This window comes from Pseudopipra pipra, chromosome 13 (assembly GCF_036250125.1).
Source record: "Pseudopipra pipra isolate bDixPip1 chromosome 13, bDixPip1.hap1, whole genome shotgun sequence".
Lineage (NCBI taxonomy): Eukaryota > Metazoa > Chordata > Aves > Passeriformes > Pipridae > Pseudopipra > Pseudopipra pipra.
Window position 1 is genome coordinate 2,683,236 of NC_087561.1, and position 22,713 is coordinate 2,705,948.

At 50.5% G+C, this 22,713-nt stretch overlaps 4 protein-coding genes across 7 annotated transcripts; 2 read left to right on the plus strand and 2 right to left on the minus strand.

Annotated features, from left to right (window-relative positions):
- Nucleotides 1–241: 241 nt before the first annotated feature.
- Nucleotides 242–6,974, plus strand: FUNDC2 (FUN14 domain containing 2). The gene is made up of 5 exons (XM_064669688.1): nt 242–322; nt 722–872; nt 2,191–2,266; nt 3,392–3,526; nt 4,220–6,974. Exons 1-5 carry the CDS (start codon nt 304–306, stop codon nt 4,295–4,297), a joined length of 459 nt encoding a protein of 152 aa, XP_064525758.1. The 5' UTR covers nt 242–303; the 3' UTR covers nt 4,298–6,974.
- A 1,032-nt stretch (nt 6,975–8,006) lies between these two features.
- Nucleotides 8,007–15,833, minus strand: CMC4 (C-X9-C motif containing 4). 2 transcript variants are annotated; one of them, XM_064669686.1, is made up of 3 exons: nt 15,541–15,833; nt 10,577–10,644; nt 8,007–9,449 (listed from the first exon to the last, which is right to left on the minus strand). In XM_064669686.1, the coding sequence occupies exons 1-3, from the start codon at nt 15,627–15,629 to the stop codon at nt 9,280–9,282; spliced, it is 327 nt and encodes a 108-aa protein (XP_064525756.1). In that variant the 5' UTR covers nt 15,630–15,833; the 3' UTR covers nt 8,007–9,279. The 2 variants fall into 2 exon arrangements, with proteins under 2 accessions (XP_064525756.1, XP_064525757.1); XM_064669687.1 differs by lacking the exon at nt 15,541–15,833 and adding an exon at nt 14,621–15,523.
- On the minus strand, nt 10,577–12,434 carry MTCP1 (mature T cell proliferation 1). 2 transcript variants are annotated; one of them, XM_064669689.1, is made up of 4 exons: nt 12,320–12,434; nt 12,043–12,213; nt 11,838–11,889; nt 10,577–10,644 (listed from the first exon to the last, which is right to left on the minus strand). In XM_064669689.1, the coding sequence occupies exons 1-3, from the start codon at nt 12,425–12,427 to the stop codon at nt 11,842–11,844; spliced, it is 327 nt and encodes a 108-aa protein (XP_064525759.1). In that variant the 5' UTR covers nt 12,428–12,434; the 3' UTR covers nt 10,577–10,644; nt 11,838–11,841. The 2 variants fall into 2 exon arrangements, with proteins under 2 accessions (XP_064525759.1, XP_064525760.1); XM_064669690.1 differs by lacking the exon at nt 10,577–10,644 and adding an exon at nt 11,629–11,756.
- A 384-nt stretch (nt 15,834–16,217) lies between the features above and the next one.
- BRCC3 (BRCA1/BRCA2-containing complex subunit 3) lies at nt 16,218–22,254 on the plus strand. 2 transcript variants are annotated; one of them, XM_064669677.1, is made up of 8 exons: nt 16,218–16,370; nt 17,104–17,223; nt 17,814–17,901; nt 18,578–18,666; nt 19,127–19,182; nt 19,766–19,897; nt 20,232–20,275; nt 21,691–22,254. In XM_064669677.1, the coding sequence occupies exons 1-8, from the start codon at nt 16,266–16,268 to the stop codon at nt 21,921–21,923; spliced, it is 867 nt and encodes a 288-aa protein (XP_064525747.1). In that variant the 5' UTR covers nt 16,218–16,265; the 3' UTR covers nt 21,924–22,254. The 2 variants fall into 2 exon arrangements, with proteins under 2 accessions (XP_064525747.1, XP_064525748.1); XM_064669678.1 differs by having other exon boundaries at nt 16,219–16,370; nt 21,223–22,254.
- Nucleotides 22,255–22,713: the final 459 nt, after the last annotated feature.

Here is a 22,713-nt window from a genome sequence, read left to right on the forward strand (position 1 = left end):
TCTTTTCCAACCCAGTTGATTCTATGATCCTATGATTTCACCGACTAGAAACTATTTTTATTTTTTTTTTTTCACTTTCCCAGGGGCCGAGGGGCCCCTCGGAGCCGCTCCGGGGCAGGTGATGCTGCTGCGGCGGCAGAGGAGACACCCTTTGGGGGGCACACCCCGGGGCACCGGTGGGGCACAGCCGAGCCAGGGCGCGCTCCCGCGCACGGCCACGGCCGGGCTGCCCCCGCGCGCTCCCGGTGCCGCGCGCTCCCTGCCCGTGCCCGTGCCCGCGCCTGCGCGGAGCGCGGCGGCGTCATGGCGGTGCCGGGCGGAGGTGGGACGGGCCGGGATGGCCGGGAGTGGAATAGCCGGGGATGGCGCGGGGCGGCGGGTCCCTCCATCCCCTCTCCCCTGGCAGCGGGTCCCCGGGCTCCCCCAGCGCGGGGGCACGGGCCGTCCCCGGTGGCACCGCGCGGCGGTGCCGGTGCCGGGCCTGGCCCCGCCTGAGGGCCCGGGGGGCTCCCGGCACAGCGCCCCCAGCACCGGCCGTGTCCTTAGGGCGTGAGGGATCCCGGGGACGGGGGCTGGGGGGGCTGAGGGACCCGGGAGTCCCCAGAGCCCGGGGCAGTGCCAGGCCCCGTGAGCTGTGGCTGGAGGCGGGTCCCGTGCCCGGGGCGGCTGCAGGGGCTGCGGCACGGTGGTCCCGGCACTGAGCCTCTCCAGCTGCCCGCAGGTGCCAAGGACGACTCGTTCAACGTGCTGGACCTGGCGGAGTACACCAAGAACCGGCCCTGGTGGCGCAAGATCTTCGGCCCTAGCTCGGGGTCGAGCGCTGAGAAATACAATGTGGCCACGCAGCTGGTGATCGGAGGGGTCACGGGATGGTAAGATGTGCTGGGGTTGCCCTTGCTGCTCCAGGCAAGCACTGGCTGGGCTCTTGGGAACACGCTGACAGGTGCAAGGGGGCCATCTGGCAGTCATTCAGAGGAGGCAGGTGTCCAACTTGCTTAGCCTGCTGTCCCCTGGCATGGTCTGCTGAGCTGAGGGATGTCTTAAAAGCTATCTCTAACTTGGAGCTGAAGAACTGAGACTGTCTCCTAAGGAGGAAAATTGCACCAGTCTTTAATTTTTTTCTGACTTCTAGCATAAGGTGGTGGTGTTGAATTTAGGACAAGCAGATATGAACCTCTTGGAACAAGGATGCCTTCTTATCTGGAGGTGCTTCAAGCATCTGCATTAAAACCTCCCTGAGGTCGTGATTCCCAGGGTTTCATGTCACTTGTAGCAAGTTCTGGGGCTGATGGAGTGTGGCTCTATTTGCAGCTTCATTCCCACACCATTGTTTGAGTTGAAAACTTTGTATACTCACACTACTTTGCTTGTTGCCATACCCGTTGTCTTCACCTGACACCAGGGTGACTGTTTAACTTCATTTTCTGATGGAAGTGAGAGCTCTCCCTTGTACCTTCCCTAAGTGTATTCCAAAATGGGTAAAGGCCTGTGGTGTTTGCAGTGTTGATAAGGGAACTGTGTTCCAAGTGAAATCTGGTTTGGGTGATACAACACCCCAGCCCTTTGCTGCATGACTGAGCAATGGGGTGGTGCTGGCTTGAGTTCTGGTGGCTGCGGTAATGCCTTTCATGTTGGGAGCATGTAACCTGTTTTGGAGACTAGTATGGCTCTAGACCACTGCTGTCTGCTTGTTCCAGCAATCTCCTCTTCTAAGAAATGAAAAAGAAAAGCAAGCAGTTGTTTGGGCAACAGAGAAGCTTTTCTAGTGATCTGCTCCCCGTGCTCTGTCATGGAGCAGCACGTGTGCTGCCTAATTTCCCTTCAGAGACAGTACTGGTTAAAAAAAAAAAAAAGCCCAAAACAAAACCAGAAATCACTTGCTGATTTTGCTGAAATCACATGTTTCTGATTAGAAACATGTCTCTCTTCCAGGAGAAGGGTGGTGTTGAGGAGATAAAAATCAAACTGCAAAAGGCTGAATTGTGACAGCAGGAAGTGAAAAGCTATAAAGCATCAATTTTTGGCTAGGTGCAAATCCTTCTCTCTGATTGCACATGGGTTTCTTCTGCTGTTCATCTGTCTCCAAGTCTTGGGTAACTCCTGCCAAAGGCAGTCTTGCCTGTGGGAAGCATGATAAGGAGTGTGTGTTTGGTGTCTCATTCTCCTGACTGGATCCTGGTTGATTTGCAGGTGTACTGGATTCGTCTTCCAGAAAGTCGGAAAGCTAGCAGCGACAGCGGTGGGAGGTGGCTTTTTCCTACTTCAGGTGTGTATGAACAGCAGTCCAGGCTTTCCAGGAACTGTGCTGGTGGGGATGAAGGGCTCTCTAGGCCTGTTGGGACATGTGGGGCCACTCTGCCAGGAGCTTTGTGTGGCTGTGGATGTCAAAGGAGTGTTCCCCAGACTACATGGATACAGCAGCAAAGCAGGATCAATGTGCATAAACTTCAGTATTGCTAAAAGGTGCAGATCCACTGAGGATCTGCTACCAAAGGCCAGGCCAAGGGCACAAGGAGCTGTTACTGCAGGGGCACCTGAGTGGAGCATGAGACAGCCCTCAGCTGCAGTGAACCATGGTGCTGCTGCAGGACTGTCTGCTCAGAACTGGCTAATGTACTGAGCCCTGTGCCTGTGGACATGGTGTCCCTGCAGGAACAGCCCTGGATGTCAAGGATTTATCCATATCTGTGACATGCTTCCTTCAACCTGGCTGCTTCAGGAGTCTGGCCAGCACAGATGGGGCTCTCTGTAAAGCACTGGGGAAGAGGAGAGAAAACAGAGGTCTCTCTATCCTCAGCCACTTCTCCTGATTTCTAATAACCCTGGCACTGAGGGAATCTGCTTGGATGTGGGCATCTGGCTCGTACAGGGCATCTTGCAGCAGGCAGAGCAGCTCTTAGGCCCTGTTCAGCACTTACCTGTTTGCTCCTCAGGCAAACAGGTAAGTTTTGTGTGTGGCTCTGCTTGATCTGCTGAAAGGGAAGAGCTTGCTCTGAGGAGGGGGACTTCCAGTGCTGAATCACCCTGAGCAGATAAAATAGTTTGAGAGGAACAGGCTATTAATAGCTGTGTCCACCCACAGCAGCAGGAGAACTGCAGAGTCCCACCGATATCCATGGCAGTTGTGAGGGGGAGGTGATGCCAGCTTTGTGTTAGAGAATAGAGGCTGAAGCAGGCTGAGCTGCAGTGTGTGCCCTGCTGTTTGGGGACTACTGTGGGAGACAGATGTTGCAGGAGAGTTTATACAGCTCCAGGGGTGGCCATCTGTCCAGTTTTTAAGCTGATGTGCCCACGGGACTAGTGTGTGGGAGGTCAGGGAACGTGAGTGGGTGAGGGGGTCTGTTTAGCAATGGTCGTGCAGGAACTTTCTTTCCAATCCTCAAAATTCTAGATTGCAAACCACACGGGATACATCAAAGTGGACTGGAATCTGGTACAACGGGACATGAACAAAGCCAAGGAGCAGCTGAAATTTCACAGCAGTGGTAATAGAATGCCTCCAGAAGTGAAAAGCAGAGTGGATGAGGTGAGACAACTCTCCCAAGGCTTGTGCTGGAAAACAGGATTGACTCCTGAGCTGTTACGGATCTTTCATTATGCAAATACAAGGATGCTGCGTGGCAGCAAAACTGGAGAGATGGCAAAGGCTGTGGGTGTTGTGTACCTAGACTTCAGTAAAGCCTTTGACACTGTGTCCCACAGGATTCTCCTGGAGAAACTGGCTGGATTGCCGGGCCCAGGGGGTGGTGGGGAATGGAGTTAATCCTGACTGAGGCCAGCTGTATGAGGTTCAACCAGGCCAAGTGTCAGGTCCTGCCCTTGGGTCACAACAGCCCCCTGCAGCTCCAGGCTGGGGCAGAGTGGCTGGAAAGTGCCCATGGGGAAAGGAGCTGGGGGAGCTGGTCCACAGCACCTGAACATGAGCCAGTGTGTGCCCAGGGGGGTAAGGAGGCCAAGGGCACCTGGCCTGTGCCAGCAACAGTGTGGCAGCAGGACCAGGGCAAAGACTGTCCCCTGTGCTGGGCACTGGGGAGGCTGCTGGTGAGAGGGAAGGGGAGGTCATTAAGTTGGATACTTCCCCAAACCTGAGCAGTGGCATCTCTCTGAGCATCACTTGCCTTGAAGAACAGAAAGAGCCTGAGGGATTTCTTCTTATGGGGAGGGTAGGTGGGTGACCTGCTGTTGTTGAACACTGTTGCCTATTCTCTGCCCTGCTTAGGTGATCATATTTCTAAAGAAGAATGTTATCCTGACTGGAGGGTTTGCTGGAGGATTCTTGATCGGAATGGCATCCTAGAAGCTGCACTCGACTCTCCTTTCGTGCCCAACCTCCCCTCCCCTCCTGTACTGCTGTTATCTCTCACTTAGAAGTCAAAGGATGTTGCCAACAGACTCAGTCCCTTCTGCTCACAGGTTCCAGCCCTTATTTCTTACAACGCTGCTTCTGATTTCCACATTTTTCATCAGTCTGGGCTGTCAGTGTGCTGGGATCAGTCTGAAAGCTTATGACTCCCAGTGTATCATTATGATTCCTTTCCCCACCGAATATGCCCAGTCCCAAATTTTCTGATGAGTTGCAATCTCATAAACATGTAGTGGCAGAGAAATCTTTTAAATGTGCTTTCCACAGGCGCTCAGGACTCTTACATGCACACTTGTCTGCCAGTATATGTGTACAGCAGCTGTCAGCTGTTCACCGTTTAGCTTTCAGTATTCCTGCCCTGGTACCTGGAAAACCTGTGCTTCCCTCTGCACACAGGTGGTCTGTGCAATCCAAAATGTCGTTGGCTGTCCTGGGGCAAATGCAGAAGTGTCAGGGCACAGCCTGAGCTGTGTCCAAGGCAGGTGAATAAGGATTCTCCTGCCCTCCCCCTGCCATTGCACTGCACAGATGGCTGTTCTGCTTCCTCTCTGCTGTTAAATTTCCCCGTATGGAATTGCAGCACTGCACTGCTGATGGAAACTGAGTCTCCAGGCCCTTTCCTCATCATGCATTCTGAAAGCCACCAAGCTCCCTGTGCTGTAGAGCACCTTCTCATTTGCCACCTGACTGCTCAGCCTTTGAGAGTCTGTCCTTCCAGCAGGCCCGACCTGTCTGGGCCTCTGACTGGTGTTTCTGTGTCTGCCATGACCTTCTCTGGTCACTTTGGCATTGAAGAGCAATGGTGTAACCATGTGAGGCAGGGTGGTAGACAGGAAATGCATCCCTGCTTGGGGTACGTTGTAGTGGGCCAGGGTTGCCAGCTCTACTGGAGCAGGGGGATGATGTAAAATCTGGAGCTGAGTCCTTTACCTGTCTCTGCAGAGCACACACTCCATCTCCCTGGCCTCTGCAAGCAACTGAAGTGACAAAACTATTGGGAAAACCAGGTTGTAGTCTTGTGGGAGTGGCTCATTTGCATACTTTCTGCCTTGGTTATGTTCCTTTCTTCTTTGTGTTTGCCATTTCCACAAGAAAGGCTGCTTGCTTAATTCCATCAGCTGCAGCCCTTCTCCTGCAGGTGATGAGGCAGCCAGGTGCAGAGCTCAGCTGTTTTTGGACAGCCTGGCCCAGTGCAGCTGTGTGCAGAGTAGAACTCTAGTAGAATTTCCACAAGAGAAAATTACAAACAGAAATCCCTCCAAGGTATTCTGCAAGCATGGAGATTTGCAGGCCAGCACGGTGATGTCCTCCAGCAGGTATATGTGGGAGTTCTGGCCCAGAACATGGGGTTTTATGGGAAAGTCAGCCCATCCTTCAATGGGAAACGCTGGGAACAGTGACACTCAGGGGTGATTGGTTTGCAACACCTGGCTCAGCAGCTGCACCCCATTTCCAGTGCTGGGTGGTGCATTTGTGATCTGCTGCTGGTGCCCTCAGTATGGCTGGAAATGGGATCTTCCCCTGAGAGCTGCTGGAAGAGCTGAAACAATGGGTTCTTCCACCAGAGGTTTTGGAATGAGCACTTGCAGTTGTTAATTTTGTTTCAGCTCAGTTGATTGAAGTGTCAGGGTAGCAACATAGTGATTAAACTGAGGTTTTCTCTCCTTCAGAATCTGAAAAGAGGCTGCAGATAACCAAGAGACACAGGTTGTGTCTTTGCTCCTGTCCTGCCACATGTGGCCAAGGAGAATGAGGGAGCATCTGGGCTCACATCCTTTTAACCATGGCCTTCCTAAAAGCCATCCAGGACTGCAGGGGTGATGTGATGCAGCCAGTAGGTCTCCAGTAAATTGGTGTTTGGCAGTGGAGTGACAGATGGTGGTGGTGGTTTTGGGGGTTTGGTTTGGTTTTTTTTTTTCTGTAGTACCTGCGGAAATGGGTGTTCATGAATGGATACATTTGTCTTGCAGGGTATCCCTTGTTCCTGTAGGGAAACAGCATTGCTGCCCTTTAACTGGGTGGGCGGCATAGCACAGCTTCTTCTGAGATGCACTGATGTCCACAAAGCTCAAAGCAAATCACTAACAGACCTTAGGAATGTTTTCCAGGCTCAAATAAGTCACTATTTCTGCCCAGCCCTAGGGAAGGGTGTACTGGGTTCTGGAGTCCCAGTTTGCTGCTACGGAGAGAAATGGCCCAGAGGGGGAGCTAAAACGCCTCAATTGCTGCTGGAAGGAGAAACAAGTAGCAAGTTCTCGTTGAGTTTGCTGTGAATGTAGGCAGGGAGTGGACAAGGACATCGGGATGTGGCAAATCTTTCTGCTGTGCCAGTGTTGGGCTCGTGGCTGGCACTGTTTGATGCTGTGGGCTCACACTCAAAAGCTTTGATGCTGAATCAGCCTCTGTGGGGGTGCATTTTCATTGTTGCAGGTGCCAAGATGAGGTGTCCCTCCCCTCCCCACTCCTGCTCCTTCTAGTCTTGTTTAAACAACTTCTGACATCTGTTACAGTGCGAGAAGATTTCAAACACATTAAGCTTTTAAAGTGGTTTTATATATTGTATGTAAATGCTTGTTGAAGTGATATTTTATTAAACAGTTTTGCTCTAATAGCTTCTGTGTGCGAGGTCTGTTGGATTATTGGGAGCCAGCATGTTTTTGTCTCACTCTGTGTGTTGTGCTTGACTCAGGGCAGCAGCTACAGCCAGTCCAGTAGCAGGAGTCTGGGATGTGCCCAGGTGGCCAACAGCATCCTGGCTTGTGCCAGAAATATTGTGGCCACCGGGACCCCCTGACAGGACAGTGGAGCCAGGTGGGAGTCAGTCTCCCAGGTAACAAGTGACAGGACAAGAGGGAATGGCTTCAAGTTGTGTCAGGAGAGGTTTAGATTGGATATTATGGAAAATTTCTTCACTGGAAGGGTTGTCCAGCCCTGGCACAGGCTGCACGACACAGCAGGATGGAGTCACTATCTCTGGAGGGATTTAAGAGGTGTGCCCGTGTGGTGCTCAGGGACATGGTTTAGTGATGGGCTTGGCAGTGCTGGGGGAAGGGTTGGACTCGATCTTAAAGGTCTTTTCCAACATAAATGAGGCCGCCAGCCTTCCTTCTTCTATGTGGGTAACCATGGGCTGCCTTGATAATCCTATATTCCCAATCACCTATATTCCCAAGAAGCGGGATGCTTCTAGGGCAGGAGGTGATTCTGTTGCCAGCCTGGGTTCAGAGCCTCTGCTGAGCAAGTTTATTCCACCCAACTAGAAATGGGCATGGAGGCAAGGCTTTTTCTTCTTCATGGGTGCAACAGAAGCCTAAATATATATTTCTATTAGTGACTTTCTTTTCACTGTTCCTCCTCAGGTAGGGCAAAATGAAAAAAAATTAGCTACTTGTCAGCATTTGAGCTGCTTCACAACATTGTCATAATTTCCCCCTACTTTTCAAGGGTACTAAACCCCCCTGTTTGGTCTTAAGGGATTATTTTTTGGGGGAGAGGGCAGTGGGAAGGGAAGACTAACCCTAAATTATTCTGATCTTAAGCCCCAGTTATAAAAACATCACGCAGCTTCTATTTAAACATGATGATATCACATGTGGCTCTGGCAGCCACACTGCCCAACAAACCAACCAAGCTGAGACCACAATTTGTTCCAGTCGTTTATTTTGTATCATGGTATTTCAGAGTCAGTGAATACAGATGGTTTGCTCTTCTAGGCTTCAATACACACAACTATTGTGCCTAGACCTCAGTGGTCTGTTTATAGAAGCTGTATTTCATAAGTAAGTTGTACTTGCTCACAGCACAAAGTCCTTGACGGCTAGATCTAATGACAGAGTTAGGGCCTAGTGGGTGTGGAGCCTGATATTGAGGTGCCTGGACTCCTGCTACAGGGGACAGCGAGACAGCTCTGAAGGGCGGTGCAGGAACCTGTCTACTGAGCTCTTCCTACAGGTCACAGGAAATTCTGCTGCATGGGTGAGAGCTTCTGGAAAAGCCATCTCTCCTGGGGTCCAGACACAGCCGGATTGGGGGTGAGTCTGGAATGCTGTGTGGAAAACCAGTGCCTACAACTGCTTGTTCAGTAAGCAGCGCCTAAGTCAGTTCTTGGATCTAGCCCAGGGCTCTGTGACAGGCCTTTGGGTTTCAGCAGGTTGAACTAGACTGGGTTCATAACATATTGCTTAAAAGGTGTTCAATTAGACATAATTTATAAATTTTGTATCAACAGTCAGATCTTTCAAATGAATATTGCTTTTTTAAAAAAATATCCTATCCCTGTAGCAATCCCTGAAATAATGTTCCTGTAACATCTTTGTCATGCAAATAGCAGCGTGTAGGCAATTCAAATATAAAATAAACAGGTCTGCCCAGTGGCAAAGGGAGGCACTTAGGCAAAGTGACTTGTAGTCACTCATGATCTATGCAAGACTTAGGAACAATCATCAGACCTGATTCCCACTCTTGAGCTTAAACCACTGGACAGGCAAACGTTGTCTGGAACTACTGCATGATGGCAGCAATACCTTTGTTGTGTGAAGATGGGCTTGTTTCATGTGTCACATTTAAACTCACTCTTCTGAGCTCATTTCCTGTACCTCTCGCTCCAGGAGCCAGAATAACTTGGTTCCAATTCTCCATTTTAAGAGCAAGGATGGATCAGAGTAAGGTAAGCATTCTAAAAACACTGAGTTGACTTTTCACAGGTGTGATGCAGAGGCAACATAGATGATGTTTTCGTATAGAAGGTACAGTTTGTTAACCAGGCCATCTGTTGGTACTGTTATACTTTTTGGTGTGCCGAACAGTGTGTTCTAGGAGCAGTCTGGCTCTCCTGAAAGTCTAAAGAAGGCTTGAAAAAACACAGACGAGCTCTGCAGGTGAGTCCATGCTCCAGCACCCGCTGGAGCTGCATTGTGTTACTGAGGTGGTGGGGGAATTCCTTCTGAAGTCACCTTAAGCTTCTGTCTCTCCCTTTCTTCTCTCTCAAACCCTGAACAACAGACGGACCTGCCCTGGCTGTACCGGGCGCAGCACTTCCGCATTTCCTGAAGCACAGTTTCACACCTGGACTCCAGGTAGTTGTTCGCTGGAAGAGATGAAGGAGACACTGAGTCTGCAGAGAGGAACAGGCTTTGTTCCCTGAGGGCACACACCCAGCCCAGCTCCTCAGCTGCTGGGCACCAGGTTTCTCTGACAAGCAAGAGCTGCTTACAGGCATTTCATCGTTTTCTCTGCTCTACAAAAATCTCTCTTTAGGTTGAGCTTTCTAAAGCTCTGGCCAAAGGCTCTTGGAGAGAAGCCCTGCAGGGATGTGAGCAGGCTGAGTCTGGCTTGAGTTAATAACTACCTGCCTGTCTGCCTGGGAACATAGGGCGTGCAGAGCCACCCACGCTGCCCTGGATGAGCTCCACAACCACTACAGAGCTGCCTCGCCCCCCACCCCCACCACTGACTTTTAAAAGACTAAAAGAAGCAACAGCAGCATAATGTGCTGAGAGCTCCACAAGGTGAGTTAGGAAGAACTCTTTCCCATATGGCTCAGCTGCCTTGGCACAGAGGAATGTTTTCTCTTATTCATTCTCTTATTCATTCCAAAAGGCAAACCCTTTTCCAAGAAGCAACCAACATTTTATTAAAATATTGTCCTCTGCAAGTAAAACCTGTTCTCCCCAACTCCAGGTCCCCAAAGAGATCATCACAGAACATCCCTCACCCCTGCAAACATTCAGCTAATAAAAACCAGCTGTTAAGGGTCTCCACAGGGAGACCATCTCATCCCTTGAGGACAGATCACATACACCCAACCCATTCCTGACAGGTATCTGGCTGACCTGCTCTTAAAATGCCCCCTGGAGCAGCTCTGCAGTCTTCTCACACAATCCAACTGCTACCTCACTAACCACTCTTACAAGAGCTTTATTATAACTCCCCCTGCCCAGAGCTGAGTCCCAGGACTACACCTGGGATCTCACCACCAGCATGGAAAACACTCTGAGCACATTATTACTATCTGTTTTGTAAACAAAATTGGGTCTCATTAGTTACAATTAAGGCAATTCTGTTAAAATCAGACATTATAATTTTGTTTGCTTTGCAATTGGGTGATCCTAATGTGCTTCCTTTCTTCTCAAGGTGAAAGGACAACAAGGTTAAGTAAAAAGAATTAAGTTCCACCAAAAATCAGGACACCAAAGATAAAAAGACACTTGGTACCTTGCAAGCATTTCTGTATTTCACAGGCTTGTTTCTGGCACGGATCCTTCTTGGACATGTTCAGAGAACTAAAATGATAGGAAAATGTTACTGTAGAAACAAGGTGCTTTTCAGGGGGTGGGGGGAAGACAGTGTCTTAAAGCCAAAGCTTTCAAGAGATCCCAATTTCCCCCACGGTCACCATTCAGAAAACATCTATTGCTGCTTGCAGATGACAGCCAACATACACAAGAACTCTCTGTGTCAGGCTAAAAGATGATAATGTGGACAATGAATATGGGAAGGTTTATGTTGCTACATTTAAAGGCCTTTTTCTTTTATCTGGTCACAATGTGTCTTTTTCCACTTGGATGCACCAAGATTCCAGCAAAGATTCAAATTAACATGTCTGACTGGTTTTTAACAGTTCTGTGTCTCTAGACCTTATACTAAACCACATATTTAAGGGAAGGCCTTCTCTGTGAGCTCTACACAACCAAGGATTCAGTGTTAGTCATGGAACAACAGCTGGAGAAGGCATTTAAAAAAACAATCAACCAACAAAACTTAGATGTATATGCCCCATAAAGTCAACAAGGAGGGCTTTTTTGGTTTGTTCCAGGAAATTCCCTCCTTCTGTCCAAAAAGTCCCACCACCAGATTGGAGGGCAGCTCCACCTTGTTCAAATCCCTAGAAAGCAGGATTGCACTCAATTTGACTTTCTGTAGCTGTGACACCTGTAACTGTGATCCTCTGTGACAGATACAAAGCCAAGCAAAAGCTGGTGGTACGAGCAGTTGAATGGGAGACCTCAACAGGAAAGCACCACTCTCACTGGAAGTGGTGGTGGGAGTTCAGCTCCCTCTGAGCCACAGTTCAGCCTCTGCTCAGAGCCAGGGAGCTGCTGCCTTTCCAATTTCTGACAGGTCACCAGCCCACAGCACTTTTCAGTATCACTGGGGCATTAGTTCCAGCATCCTGGCCAAACTCCACTTGGGGCAATTACATTCTGCCTACCTAGAACTCCCCCTGACGTTTCACTTGGTCACAATACTCCTCTTCACTGCCTGTCCTAAACTCTTGTGTGATGTTGCTGTGTGTTGTTTAACTGCTTCCACCTCAGAGGTGGCTGCATTTCAGTGGAGAGAGAATCTTTTATTGTACAAAACAGACAATGGCATCTTCCTAGAGCCACTGCTCCTGAAAGACAAAAATTCATATTAAAGAAAGACCGGGAGTAAACAGTGCACAGAACAAAGCAGGGGTAATGTCTGCACATACCAGATTAATCCCCAGGCACGAGTTTAAGCAGCAGTTCTTCAACACCACCAAGCTGTAAGTGACAAGGAAAAGTTCAATACGTCTACAGTAACTGTGCTTGAGCTAATGGACTTCAACAAAACAACAGTCCTTTGCCGTCCCTCAGGGATCTCAAACGACTTCACAAACAGGCATGACTATGGTCTATTGTTGCCACCATCCTTACCATGAGATGGTGCTCTATCTCCCAAACGCGAGAGTTACTATCCCTGTACTGCTCACCCTGGGACAGCTGCCACATGTGAGGCAGCCGGGATGGGGGGAGCTGGCTGGGTCGCAGCGCCTCACCCAGGGGAACCTGAACTCTTTGGATCCGAGCCCTCAGCATACCTTCCTCCTGGGGGAAAGCAACAAACAGAGCAACAATCAGTCACCGGCAGCGCAGCAGAGGCACCTGAGACAGCAATGCCACAACCACCGGGAAGCTCAAAGCACACACTTGCCTCTTCCGCAGCCACGAGCCAGGTTTTGCGGTGCTCATCGCAGTAAACCCCCACGCGCCGCACCCAGAGCCGGACGGGAGGAGCGCCGGCCTCCCCCCCTTCTGCCATCCCTCGGGCACTGCAGGAGCTCAGCGGGACGGCCTCAGCCCGCGGGATGCGCGCATGGCCTCGTCAGCTCCGAGCACATCCACGGGGAGAGCTCCCGGACCTGACACGCAGCTGGTGCCTGGCTCGCTGGAGGAGATGCTACGGCCTGAAACGTCCCTAAAAGTCAGCTGGGGAGGCTGAGGTGGTGCCTAAGCCAAGAGAAATGTCAGGCCAAGTTGTACACCGGGGCACGGGTGCTGTGTGGCATTTGTAAGGCATTCTGGGGCAAAAAGGTGCTATTGGTACGGAGTTAGACCCTGTGAATACTGGCTTTGCTCATTCCACTAACAGTCCTATTAACAGTCTTTGTGCAAAACGGGGGGGTGGGGGGGGGCGAAATAGTGGTGGTCTAAATTCCAAAAGCAAATCTTGTGACAAGAAGTGGGATGAGCTTAAGGACGAAGATCACTCTGGAGACAAAGCATGGAGCTCGGTGTGCACGACCCTCGCAGCTGGAGCTCGCAGAGCCATCACCGTGCAGGGTCTTGGTCTCATCTCTCACAGGGATGGCAGCACTGTCCAGTCACACACAAACTTCACAGGAGCAGCTCTGGAGACTCTTGTCATTCGGCTTTTAGCTGGTCACAGAGAGCCTCCAACACCAGCAGGGGCAGAGGAGCTTTGGGCATTGAGGTGGTTCCTGCTACTGGATTTTTTGTTTAGCAGCACGTTTATCTGTGTGCCAGTGAGGTCAAGCTGAGCCATTAGCAAATGGAGGGCAGGGGAAATGGTTCTCTTTGAGCCCTAGAGGAGGTAATCAAAATGGTACAGTCTTCATCCTTTATCTAGGTTTAAAGTAGAACAAAGTTAAGCTGTAACACATACAACATCCTCCTGCTATGAAGCAGATGCAATATTCTTTATCCCCGTGAAACACAGTGGTCTTCTGAAAACTTGTAAGGTTATAAGGCATATTTCAGACAGGAGCAAGAAAATCTGGGTACAAAATAAAGGAGGGAAAGTCAGGGAGAGAAAAAAAAATTCGTTATACATTGGGTTACATATATAACAGGAAATACAAGTCCATGTTGCTTTCCATATCTCACATCAGTGTTTCTCTACTTTTTGGAATCAAAGGAGCACTCAGCTTTCTTGAGAACAAAACACCAACCACGGATCAGCCTGAACAGCACTGTCACAGTATTTTCATTCCTAACAAAGAAAACTTTGAATGTGCTTTTATGGTTTCTTTTTTCTCCCATTCTGTTTTGTTTCCTTGCTTGACGTGTGGGGATGTGAATGTGCACTCTACAAAGCACCACTGTTCTGAAGACCATCCTGTGACGTGGGGCAGCCATTCCAAGCAATGCCCCAGCAGCTGGACCACTGGCATTTAAAGAAATGTGACAGCAGGATGAGAAGCCTCACAAGGCCTTCAGGAATCAGCTCTGAGGGTTAAAGGGACACTTCTTTAAGTCTTTTCCTTTCTGCTTTACCTGAAGTCACTTTACAAATTTAAACCCCTGTGTGGAAATCACTCTGCCCAACAGTGAAACACAGCAACTGCCACTGCTCATTTTCAGTCAGCTGAATGTAATCACCCTGGGTGGAATTTGGCCAGGATACTCTCCTACTCTGCAGCAAGCTGCCAAAAGTTTCCATCATGACCAAAAATGCTCAAGAACTTGCTGTATTGCTGGAATTTCGACAGCTCATCATCCCCAGGACCAGAAGGCTCAAGACTCCGGTAATAGAAAAACATGACTCAGTAAGTGAACTGTGCTTCCTACTGCAAGTAAACTCTCCTGGAAGGTCTCCTATCCAAATACTAACCTGGTTCAGCCTGGCTGAACTACAGGCAGGGGGGCTAAAGCACAACATGCATGTTTGTGTTCAGTGTGTATGAGGATGGCAGCGGTGACAGACCCAGGACGGACAGAACGAGCTCTCGTGCAGAGGACACTGTGCAGAATGGGCAGAGGTTAATTTGTGGTTCGCCCTTTGCCCCACCTGATTTGTCCCAGTTTTCCCCAGAACTCCACAGCTCTGAGTTCAAAGTTCAAAGGCCCAGTCTGGCCCACTTAGTGCCACAGAGAAAATCTTGGGGTCAGGCAGAACCGTCAGTTGGGGTTTGAGGTGGGACAGGCCTGTCTGCAGCACCCAAACGCACCACAGAAACAGGAGATGCCACGAGCACACACTTAGACACTGCACCTGGACACACACACAACTCCTCTTTCTGCAGCTTTTATCAGAAAGCAGCAACAAAGCCTGAAGGAAGACATGGGTGGAAGGAGAAGTGAGCTTACTTATCTTTTAAACGAGTTTTAAACTCGGGTTTCTTGCTTCATAATCTGTTAAAAACCCAACACACTCAACACAAACCCAATCAGCTGAAATCTGCAGGACTGCAGCATCATCCTTTGACAGAGATTTTAATGTTCCCATCAACATAACTGCAGAAGGCTGAGTTGTCTAAAGGGTTGTTCTGAGCAGGTTCAAAGCCTGATCCCTGCAGAGAGGAATAATGCTGGCAGGTATTCTGTCCATCTCAGCATCAGTCTTAGAAGATTAATGCTGTTCTAGGATCTGGGTGGATTTCTGAGCCACACAATATAAGGATAAATGTGAAAATGGCCAGAAGGAGGACTGCAGCTTGTGGTGAAGACAATTTATTTGCTTTTAAATCGGGTACATTAAAATATTTCTATGAAAACAGTGAAAGAAATTGCTCCAGACGCTGCTTGGGCCACCCTAGAGCTGGAGCTCAGTGTGCTGAACAAACTGCACCCTTTATCACCTTCTGTTTCAAAAGGTAACTGGGTCAGACTGTTAGAAGGGTTCAGCTGCCATTTGGGCAGCAAGGAGAGGTGCTGCTGACACAGTTACAGCTCCCAGAGCAAAGCTGCCCAGCCCGGCCTTCTGGTGGGGTGTGACAGGGAGCTCCAAGGGTGCTGGGCTCTCCTGAAACACCCAGCCCGGCTCTGGCAACAAGTCAGGCATCTGGTGAGCTGTTTGCTGATGTGGGCACTCTCTAAAGCTTCTTGCTGGGGGTCTGCACTCTACTCTGCCCGGGGCGAGCCCCTCTGCCCCCACTGCGCTCCACCCGACCTACTGAGGGTACGGATGCTCACCGACCAGCCGGGCTGTCCAGCCGCGCGGCGAGGGCAGGTCGAGCTTTGGTGGGATCTGAAGAGACAGGGAAACAAAAAGAGGATGACATAATGCGGGGGGAGCCAGGGAGAGGCTCGGGGAGGGCGAGAGGCGCAGGGGCCGGGCCGGGCCGGGGAGCGGGCGCGGGGGGCGGTGCGGACAAGGAGGGCCGGAGGGGCGTGGGGTGGTGGCGCAACACATCGGCAGAGCCCTCGCGCCCCTGCCCGCGCCGGGCCGTGCCGGCGGGGCTGTGCGGCGGCCCCGGGTGGGTGTGCGGCGGGCGCCGGGCCGGGCCCGCCATGACCTACCTGCACCCGCGCCGTGACCGCCGCCGCCGCGTGCGCCGCGCTAAGCCTTCCCCCGCCCCGACACCCCGCCGCCTCCCCGCACGCCCCCGGGGGGGCGGACCCCGCGCCGAGCCCAGCCGCGTTGAGCCGGGCCGGGTCGGGCCAGGCCCCGCCCCGGTCTGGCCTCGCCGCCCGCCCCCGGGCCCCGCCCGCCCCCGGGCCCCGCCGCGGGCACTGGGAGCCGCGCGGGGCGGCGGCGGAACCCCGGCGGCGCCGCTCCCGTGGGCGGCACGGCCCTTCCGCCGCGCCGCACCGCCTCAGCGGGGGCCGCGCCGATTGGCCGGGCGGGCCCGCGGGCGGCGCTGCGATTGGCCCGGCCGCGCGGGGGGCGGGGCCGGGGGCGGTGAGGGGAAGGCAAGATGGCGGTGCAGGCCGTGCACCTGGAGGCGGACGCGTTCCTGGTGTGCCTGAACCACGCGCTCAGCACCGAGAAGGAGGAGGTCATGGGGCTCTGCATCGGAGAGGTACCGCCCCGGGGGAAGGGCGCGGCGGGAGGAGGCGCTGCCCGGCGGGTTTGGGGCTCTTTAGCACCGTAGTGTTTGCCGTGGTTACCGTGTGGTGCTTAGGACAAATACCAGGGATTAACGCACCTTTGCGTTAACCCCCTACATCTGTTACTGTTGCCTTATTTACCCGTATTAGTAATTAATAGCTGCTAGCAGATGTCTTAGTTTTGAGAACAAAGAACGGTAAAAGAAGTGCATCATGACCTGACCGCATGTGTGAGATACTCTAAAGGGGAGAAGATTCGTTAGAAGATCCAGAACCATAAAAGGGAAATTTGGGGAACGGGATGTTCCCGTATGACCTCAAAAGACCCCCAGTCATATTCAAATTACTCCAGTGAAATAGTCGGCACGTATGCATGTATTCGAGAGGCGTGATGAATATGCATCAGAAATATGATGAATATGTATTAGCGTGATGAATATGCATTAGTTTCGTGGCTATACCCTGCTCTGTTTAGTTGCTGGGTGTGCATTTCCTTGGAGTTATCCCGCGCTCCCAGAGCGCTGAGTAAAGGAATGTCGGCTTTCTAACCCAACGAACTGGTTGGAGAGTTTATTTCTCGGCTCTCAGTGTGACAGTCAGAGCCAGGAGAGCTTCCCCTCTCCGTGTGCCCCTGTAAGAACTGGCCCTGCCCCGCGGGTGGGTGTCTCCCTGCCAGGGCAGTGACTGCTCTCCCTCTGTGGGCAGGTGGACACCAGCAGGATCGTCCACATCCACTCCGTGATCATCCTGCGCCGCTCCGACAAGAGGAAGGACCGCGTGGAGATCTCCCCGGAGCAGCTCTCAGCTGCCTCCACCGAAGCAGAGATATCCTTTAGTGCTTCCCCTCACACCTCTGCTGACGGGCTGTGGTTCACACTTGCTCTGCTTGGCCTGAAGCTCTCAGCTGCTCCTCCTGCAGCTGCTGGGCTGGGAGGGCTGTGCTGGCACTTGCCTTTCCCTGGAGTTGGTTCCAGCAGTTGCAGTGGAGCTGCGTTATGAAATTTTTGTCGTTTCTGTGTGTTTGGTGACAAGTAACTCTGCAGTGTGTTTGTTGGGGAGGGTGGCACTCCAGCAGGGAGGCGTAGTGGGAGATGAAAGGTCAGCAGGTCTCCAGGTGGGGCACTGGGGAGCCTCTTCTCTGCACACACTTGGGAATTCTGGCTTGCTCAGCTACTGAAATGTTCTTTACTGCCACGTGCAAGCAAAATCCAATTTGCTTCTTCAGCAGTGACTCCTGAGGGTGCTGGGGAAGAGGCTCCATCAGCTCCCTGCCACGTGTCTTGTCACCCCTCCAAAGGGACCTGTAATTCTGTTGGCTGATGAGAAGCTATTTTAAAAAACTCTGCTGTTTTTCCTGGTACAAAAAACTCCTTCCCTTTGCTCTGCTGGTTCCAAAAGCTCCTTGACTCCCACACAGGTTGGCTGAGATGACAGGACGTCCCATGAGGGTGGTGGGCTGGTACCACTCCCACCCCCACATCACTGTTTGGCCCTCACACGTGGGTAAGAGGATCCCTGAGCCTGGGTCTGGGTGAGCCCTGAGCTGGGGTCTGGGTGGAACTCCCAACTGGTTGATTGTGGGATTCACAAGTTCCAGAGCTGCACATTCCAGCAGTTCAGGACTCTGTGTCTCAGACATTCCCTGGTAGGACCAGACTGTCTGGGTAAGCTCCAGGGGCCTCTGTCAGTGCAGCCCCATAACTGTGTGTGCCCCAGGGACTCAAACATGACTCAGAGCAGCTACTGCTGGTGCTACTGTTCTTCCAGATAGAAAAAACAGACCCAGGGTGTGGGGAACAGCAAAAAAACCTGTGGGAATTCTGGGCCTACTGTGGTGATTTTTGACGTCTGGGTGTGTTAATGCAACACTGAAAAGTTCTATGAAAGAAGTGCATGAGTATGTTGTATGTGCTGGACTTTATGGAGACCTGTGGCACCAGGCTGATCCTGAGATCATTTCTGGTTTTGTGAACTCACCTGGTGTATTTAAGATTTGCTATTTAATTACATTTTAAATTTGATCTCTTTTTTTTTTTTTAATTTAGTCACTCAGAATAAGGACTTAAAGCTTGTGACATTTGTTACCAAATTCCAGACCACCCTTCAAAAGGTGGCAAACCTTTTCCCACTGCTTCAGGTGATCAGTGCAGTTCTCATTCTCTCATTCCTGTGCCTGCAGATGTCCGTACACAGGCCATGTATCAGATGATGGACCAAGGCTTTGTAGGGCTGATCTTCTCCTGCTTCATCGAGGACAAGAACACCAAGGTAGGAAACTTAAAAATGGCATCAAACCTTCCAAGTGCTCGCGAGGAGCATCAGGGCAAAGCTGAAGTCCCTGAGTGCACCTGCAAGAAGGAAAGAGCTCTGCTGGGGGCACGTGAAAAGCCCAGCTGGAATGGTGGTGTTTGGATTGTGACAGTGACAAATGAACAAGTGTTTAATCCTCTGTGCTGCCCCACAGCCTGCCCAGGGGGGCTGCAGCAGCTGGTGCACTGTGTGTACACTAAGGTGGACCAGTGGGTAGCTGTTGCTTCAGATTTTTTTATCTTTAGAGGGTTTGTCAGTGTCTGCTTTAAGCAGCTCCAGCATTCCAGTCACAGCAAAAGGTCTGTGCCTTTTCAACCTGTTGGAATTCTGTTTGAAAGCATATTCTGCTTCCTGAAGGAATGTGTGGGTTTAGATGGGTTTTTGCACTTGAAATCTGACTTTCTGCTGTCTCTCTCAGACAGGCAGGATTCTCTATACCTGTTTCCAGTCCATTCAGGCCCAGAAGAGCTCAGAGTGAGTACAGCAGAAGAATTTTCTGTCCAGTGTCTGGTTGTATTTCATTTTGGCTCTCAGTATCAGGTTGTATTTCACCTTGTCTCTCCTTTCTCGGTTGTCTCAAATAAGTGGCTTCAGGGCCTGTCATGAGAAGCAAATACTGTTCAGAGATGCCTGCACGAGGTCTCCTGACTTCTTGTCCAGGCTGATGGAAGAGAATGTAAAGTTTAACTTACCCTAGATAATTTATTATCTCAGGATTTGGGGTAGGTTGCTGTAGGCAGGGTGGGGTTTGTGCTGTAACCTGTTGTGTAGAAGCCCCACTTTTTTACTTCCAGCTCTAGAGGCCGAGCCTTCAGGCTCCTCACTGACCACACACACTGTGCAACATGTTGTCAGTACTGGCCACCCAGTTGCTTCAGCATCTTATAATTAAAATAAGACAAGTGTATAAAATGCTTCCCTTTGGCTGCCAATTTAGGCATGTGTTCCCAAAAGTGGATGTGCAGCTCTGCCATGTGTTGGACAGACTGTGGTAGGTTTTAAAAGTCGTGTTTTTTCTCTGCTGCTTTGAAGTTAATTGTATCTGAATCTCTTTCAGGTACGAAAGGATTGAAATTCCTATTCATGTTGTCCCCCATGAAACCATTGGGAAAGTGTGTCTGGAATCGGCTGTGGAGCTGCCCAAGATCCTTTGCCAAGAAGAGCAAGATGCCTACAGGAGAATTCACAGGTAACAGCAGCGGGGCTCTGCACCTCTCCAGGACTGTCTTTGCTGACGTGTTCTACTGTTGCTGCACCATAACCTTTGCAAAGCTGTAGAAGATGAGAAGGATTAGCAGTTCATGTGCCTCTGTAGAACTGGTTGAATAACTGAGGCTGGGTTTACCAGCAGAACGTGAGATTTTGTGATCACAGGTCAGTTGTCCTTGTGAATGTGCAGCAGGTGAGGAGACTTGGAGGCACCTGTGGTGTGGGCAGTGACTGGCAGGCAGTGGTTCTGCAGCCTGGATTTAATGTGCAGTTCCCTGGCTTGTCCCTGACCTGCTTTCTGTTCCTTGTCGTAGCCTCACCCATCTGGACTCTGTAACCAAGATCCATAATGGCTCAGGTAAGGATTCCTTTTTTGCATGTGAGAATCCAGGGTGCTGCTCCCAGAGTCAAAACAGTGGAGTCTTGAGCAGGGCTTGGTTTGGCTCTAAATTTGGGGAGCCTTAGACTACACATGTATAACATTCCTCCCTTTGTCATAAAAGGCCGCTGTAAATAGCTAGAAAAGTACAAATAATAGCTTTTTTTTCCCTTGCCACACTCTGAATCACAAAGACTGTATAACCCAGAGAATTCCCTGAGATAGTTATCTTGTTATATAAAATCTAGTTAAGGAACAGAACTGAAAGTAAATATAGGAAAACATCAAAGGCTGTAAAATAACCTAATCCTGGGGTCCATGGATGCTGTTGTGTCCTTCAGCCTTTGTAGAATTGGTTAAAATTACAACAGACTTCAGGATTGTTCAGGTTTTCTGAGTTTGGTTTCTTTAGGTTATTTTTTCTGTTGGAACAGCAAGGGGGATTTGGGATTTGTTGAGAGTTACAGTGTTGTGTGGCTGAGCTGTACACACGCCTGCATCTCCTGGCACTTCAGATGAGCTGTGTGGATGTGACACCTTTGCTTTTGCCAGTGTCACAGGGTGAATCTCAATCCCACTTCTGTTGCAAGATAATTATCCCGTTATCCATTCTCACGCGTTTAAGAGATGAGGCATTCTTTGATTCCTCTAAATTTAGAGATTAATTAGCAGCAGTGATGACTTGTGTGCAGGTTTCCAGATTTCTGCTGCAGGTCTGTCATCCCTCCCCTGGCTCAGACTGAAATAGCATTTCCCTGTTTATCAAGCTGCTGGTTCTGACGTTCCTGAGGGGATGTGTGGTTGGCAGGGCCAGCGTGGTGGAAGGTTTCCTTGGCTGTCTGTGACACTGTTGGCTTTGGGGTGGTTTGTAGCACACTGAGTGTGTCGTGTGCTGCCCTGGCATGATGTGTGGTTGCTCTTTGCAGTGTTCACAAAGAACCTCTGCAGCCAGATGTCTGCCATCAGTGGGCCCCTCCTGCAGTGGCTGGAGGACAGACTGGAGCAGAACAAACAGCGGGTGCAGGAGCTGCAGCAGGAGAAAGAGCAGCTCCTGGAGGAACTCGCTGCTTTAGAGTGAGGAGGAAATGCAGACCCTTCAGAAAAGAGACATGTAAAAAAATCTACACCACCTCCTCCAGGCTGAAGGGTGGCTCTGCATTGCCTTACAGTGAAGGCTGTGCCTCTTCTCCTGCAGCACAGAGCACGTCTCCAGGATAAGGACTTTGTCTGCCCCAGCTTGGAGCAAAGCAGGGCTGTGTCTGCAGGTGCTGCAGTGGTGGGGCTGGGCAGCACCTGAAGAGACTCCTGTTCTGGAGGGCACACACGTAGGGAACATGTTGTTTCTCCCTTCTCTATATTTTGACAGAAGTCTTACTGCTTTACATGTATTCCAGGACCCTGGAACAGGAGGGTTAGAGGGGAAAAGTGTGTCTCTGCAGTCATATCTGATGCTGCCAACTTCTGCCTTCTTTTAGTAGCTTCAGTTGACCATGATCTTATATCTAGTAATGTTCTGGACTGCTGGCCATCCACCCAGGCAGGTAAGAGGTGGGAGGGAAGCTTGGGAAGAAAGAGACCTGGAAGAACTTTGACACAGGATCTGTTCAGCATATGTCAAACCAAATAAAGAATTCCAAAGCTAGAGCTGTTTGGAGTAGAAATGAAATGAATGCTACGAAGTGCCAGTGCCTGCAGTTTTTGGTCCATCTCTGCTCTCTTCATGTGATGCTGTTGTGAGCCCAGCACTGAGGTTCTCTGCGAAATCAGCTGTTTCTGCTGCTTCAGTGACAGGACTGTGGTTCCTCCCCAGAGGGAAGAAGTTTAAGATGCTGGGAAGAGAACTGGTAGATATACAAGCCTGTTGTTCTTATATGCTGAACTTAATTGTTAAAAATCTCTTAAGACTGGAACAAAATAGCTGTTGTTGAACTAATCCTTTAAATGCTCTTGCTGTTGCATTTCAGAGTATCCCCCAGAGTATCATGTACATCCTCCTGTGTTCTGTTTTGTGAAGTTTGTCTCATGTGAGCAAAGGGGCAAAAGCACAGTTAAAATTCCTGTTTCAGCTCCTTGGTTCTAACCTAAATTACACAGACAGATGAAAATGAGCTGCCTGCATTACTGCAGGGAACATTGTTCAATTCCTGACAGCTCATTGTCTGGACTGTTGCTGTGGGAGAATGAAAGTAAGAGCTGGGAGAGAGGCACTCCCTGTCAGAGAGGGCCAGCATTGATGAGCAGTGTAAAGGGTGTCAGATCTGGAAGCCCTGTAACCCCATTGCTTTTGTCAGACTTGACTTTTTAAGCTTTCTGCATTTCTGTTGGCAATCCCCAAAGAGTAGAACTTTCAAGTATAACACTCACTACTGTTTTTTCCCTTAAAAGTGCAGTGAATAGTAATTTTCCTTAGTTTTTGA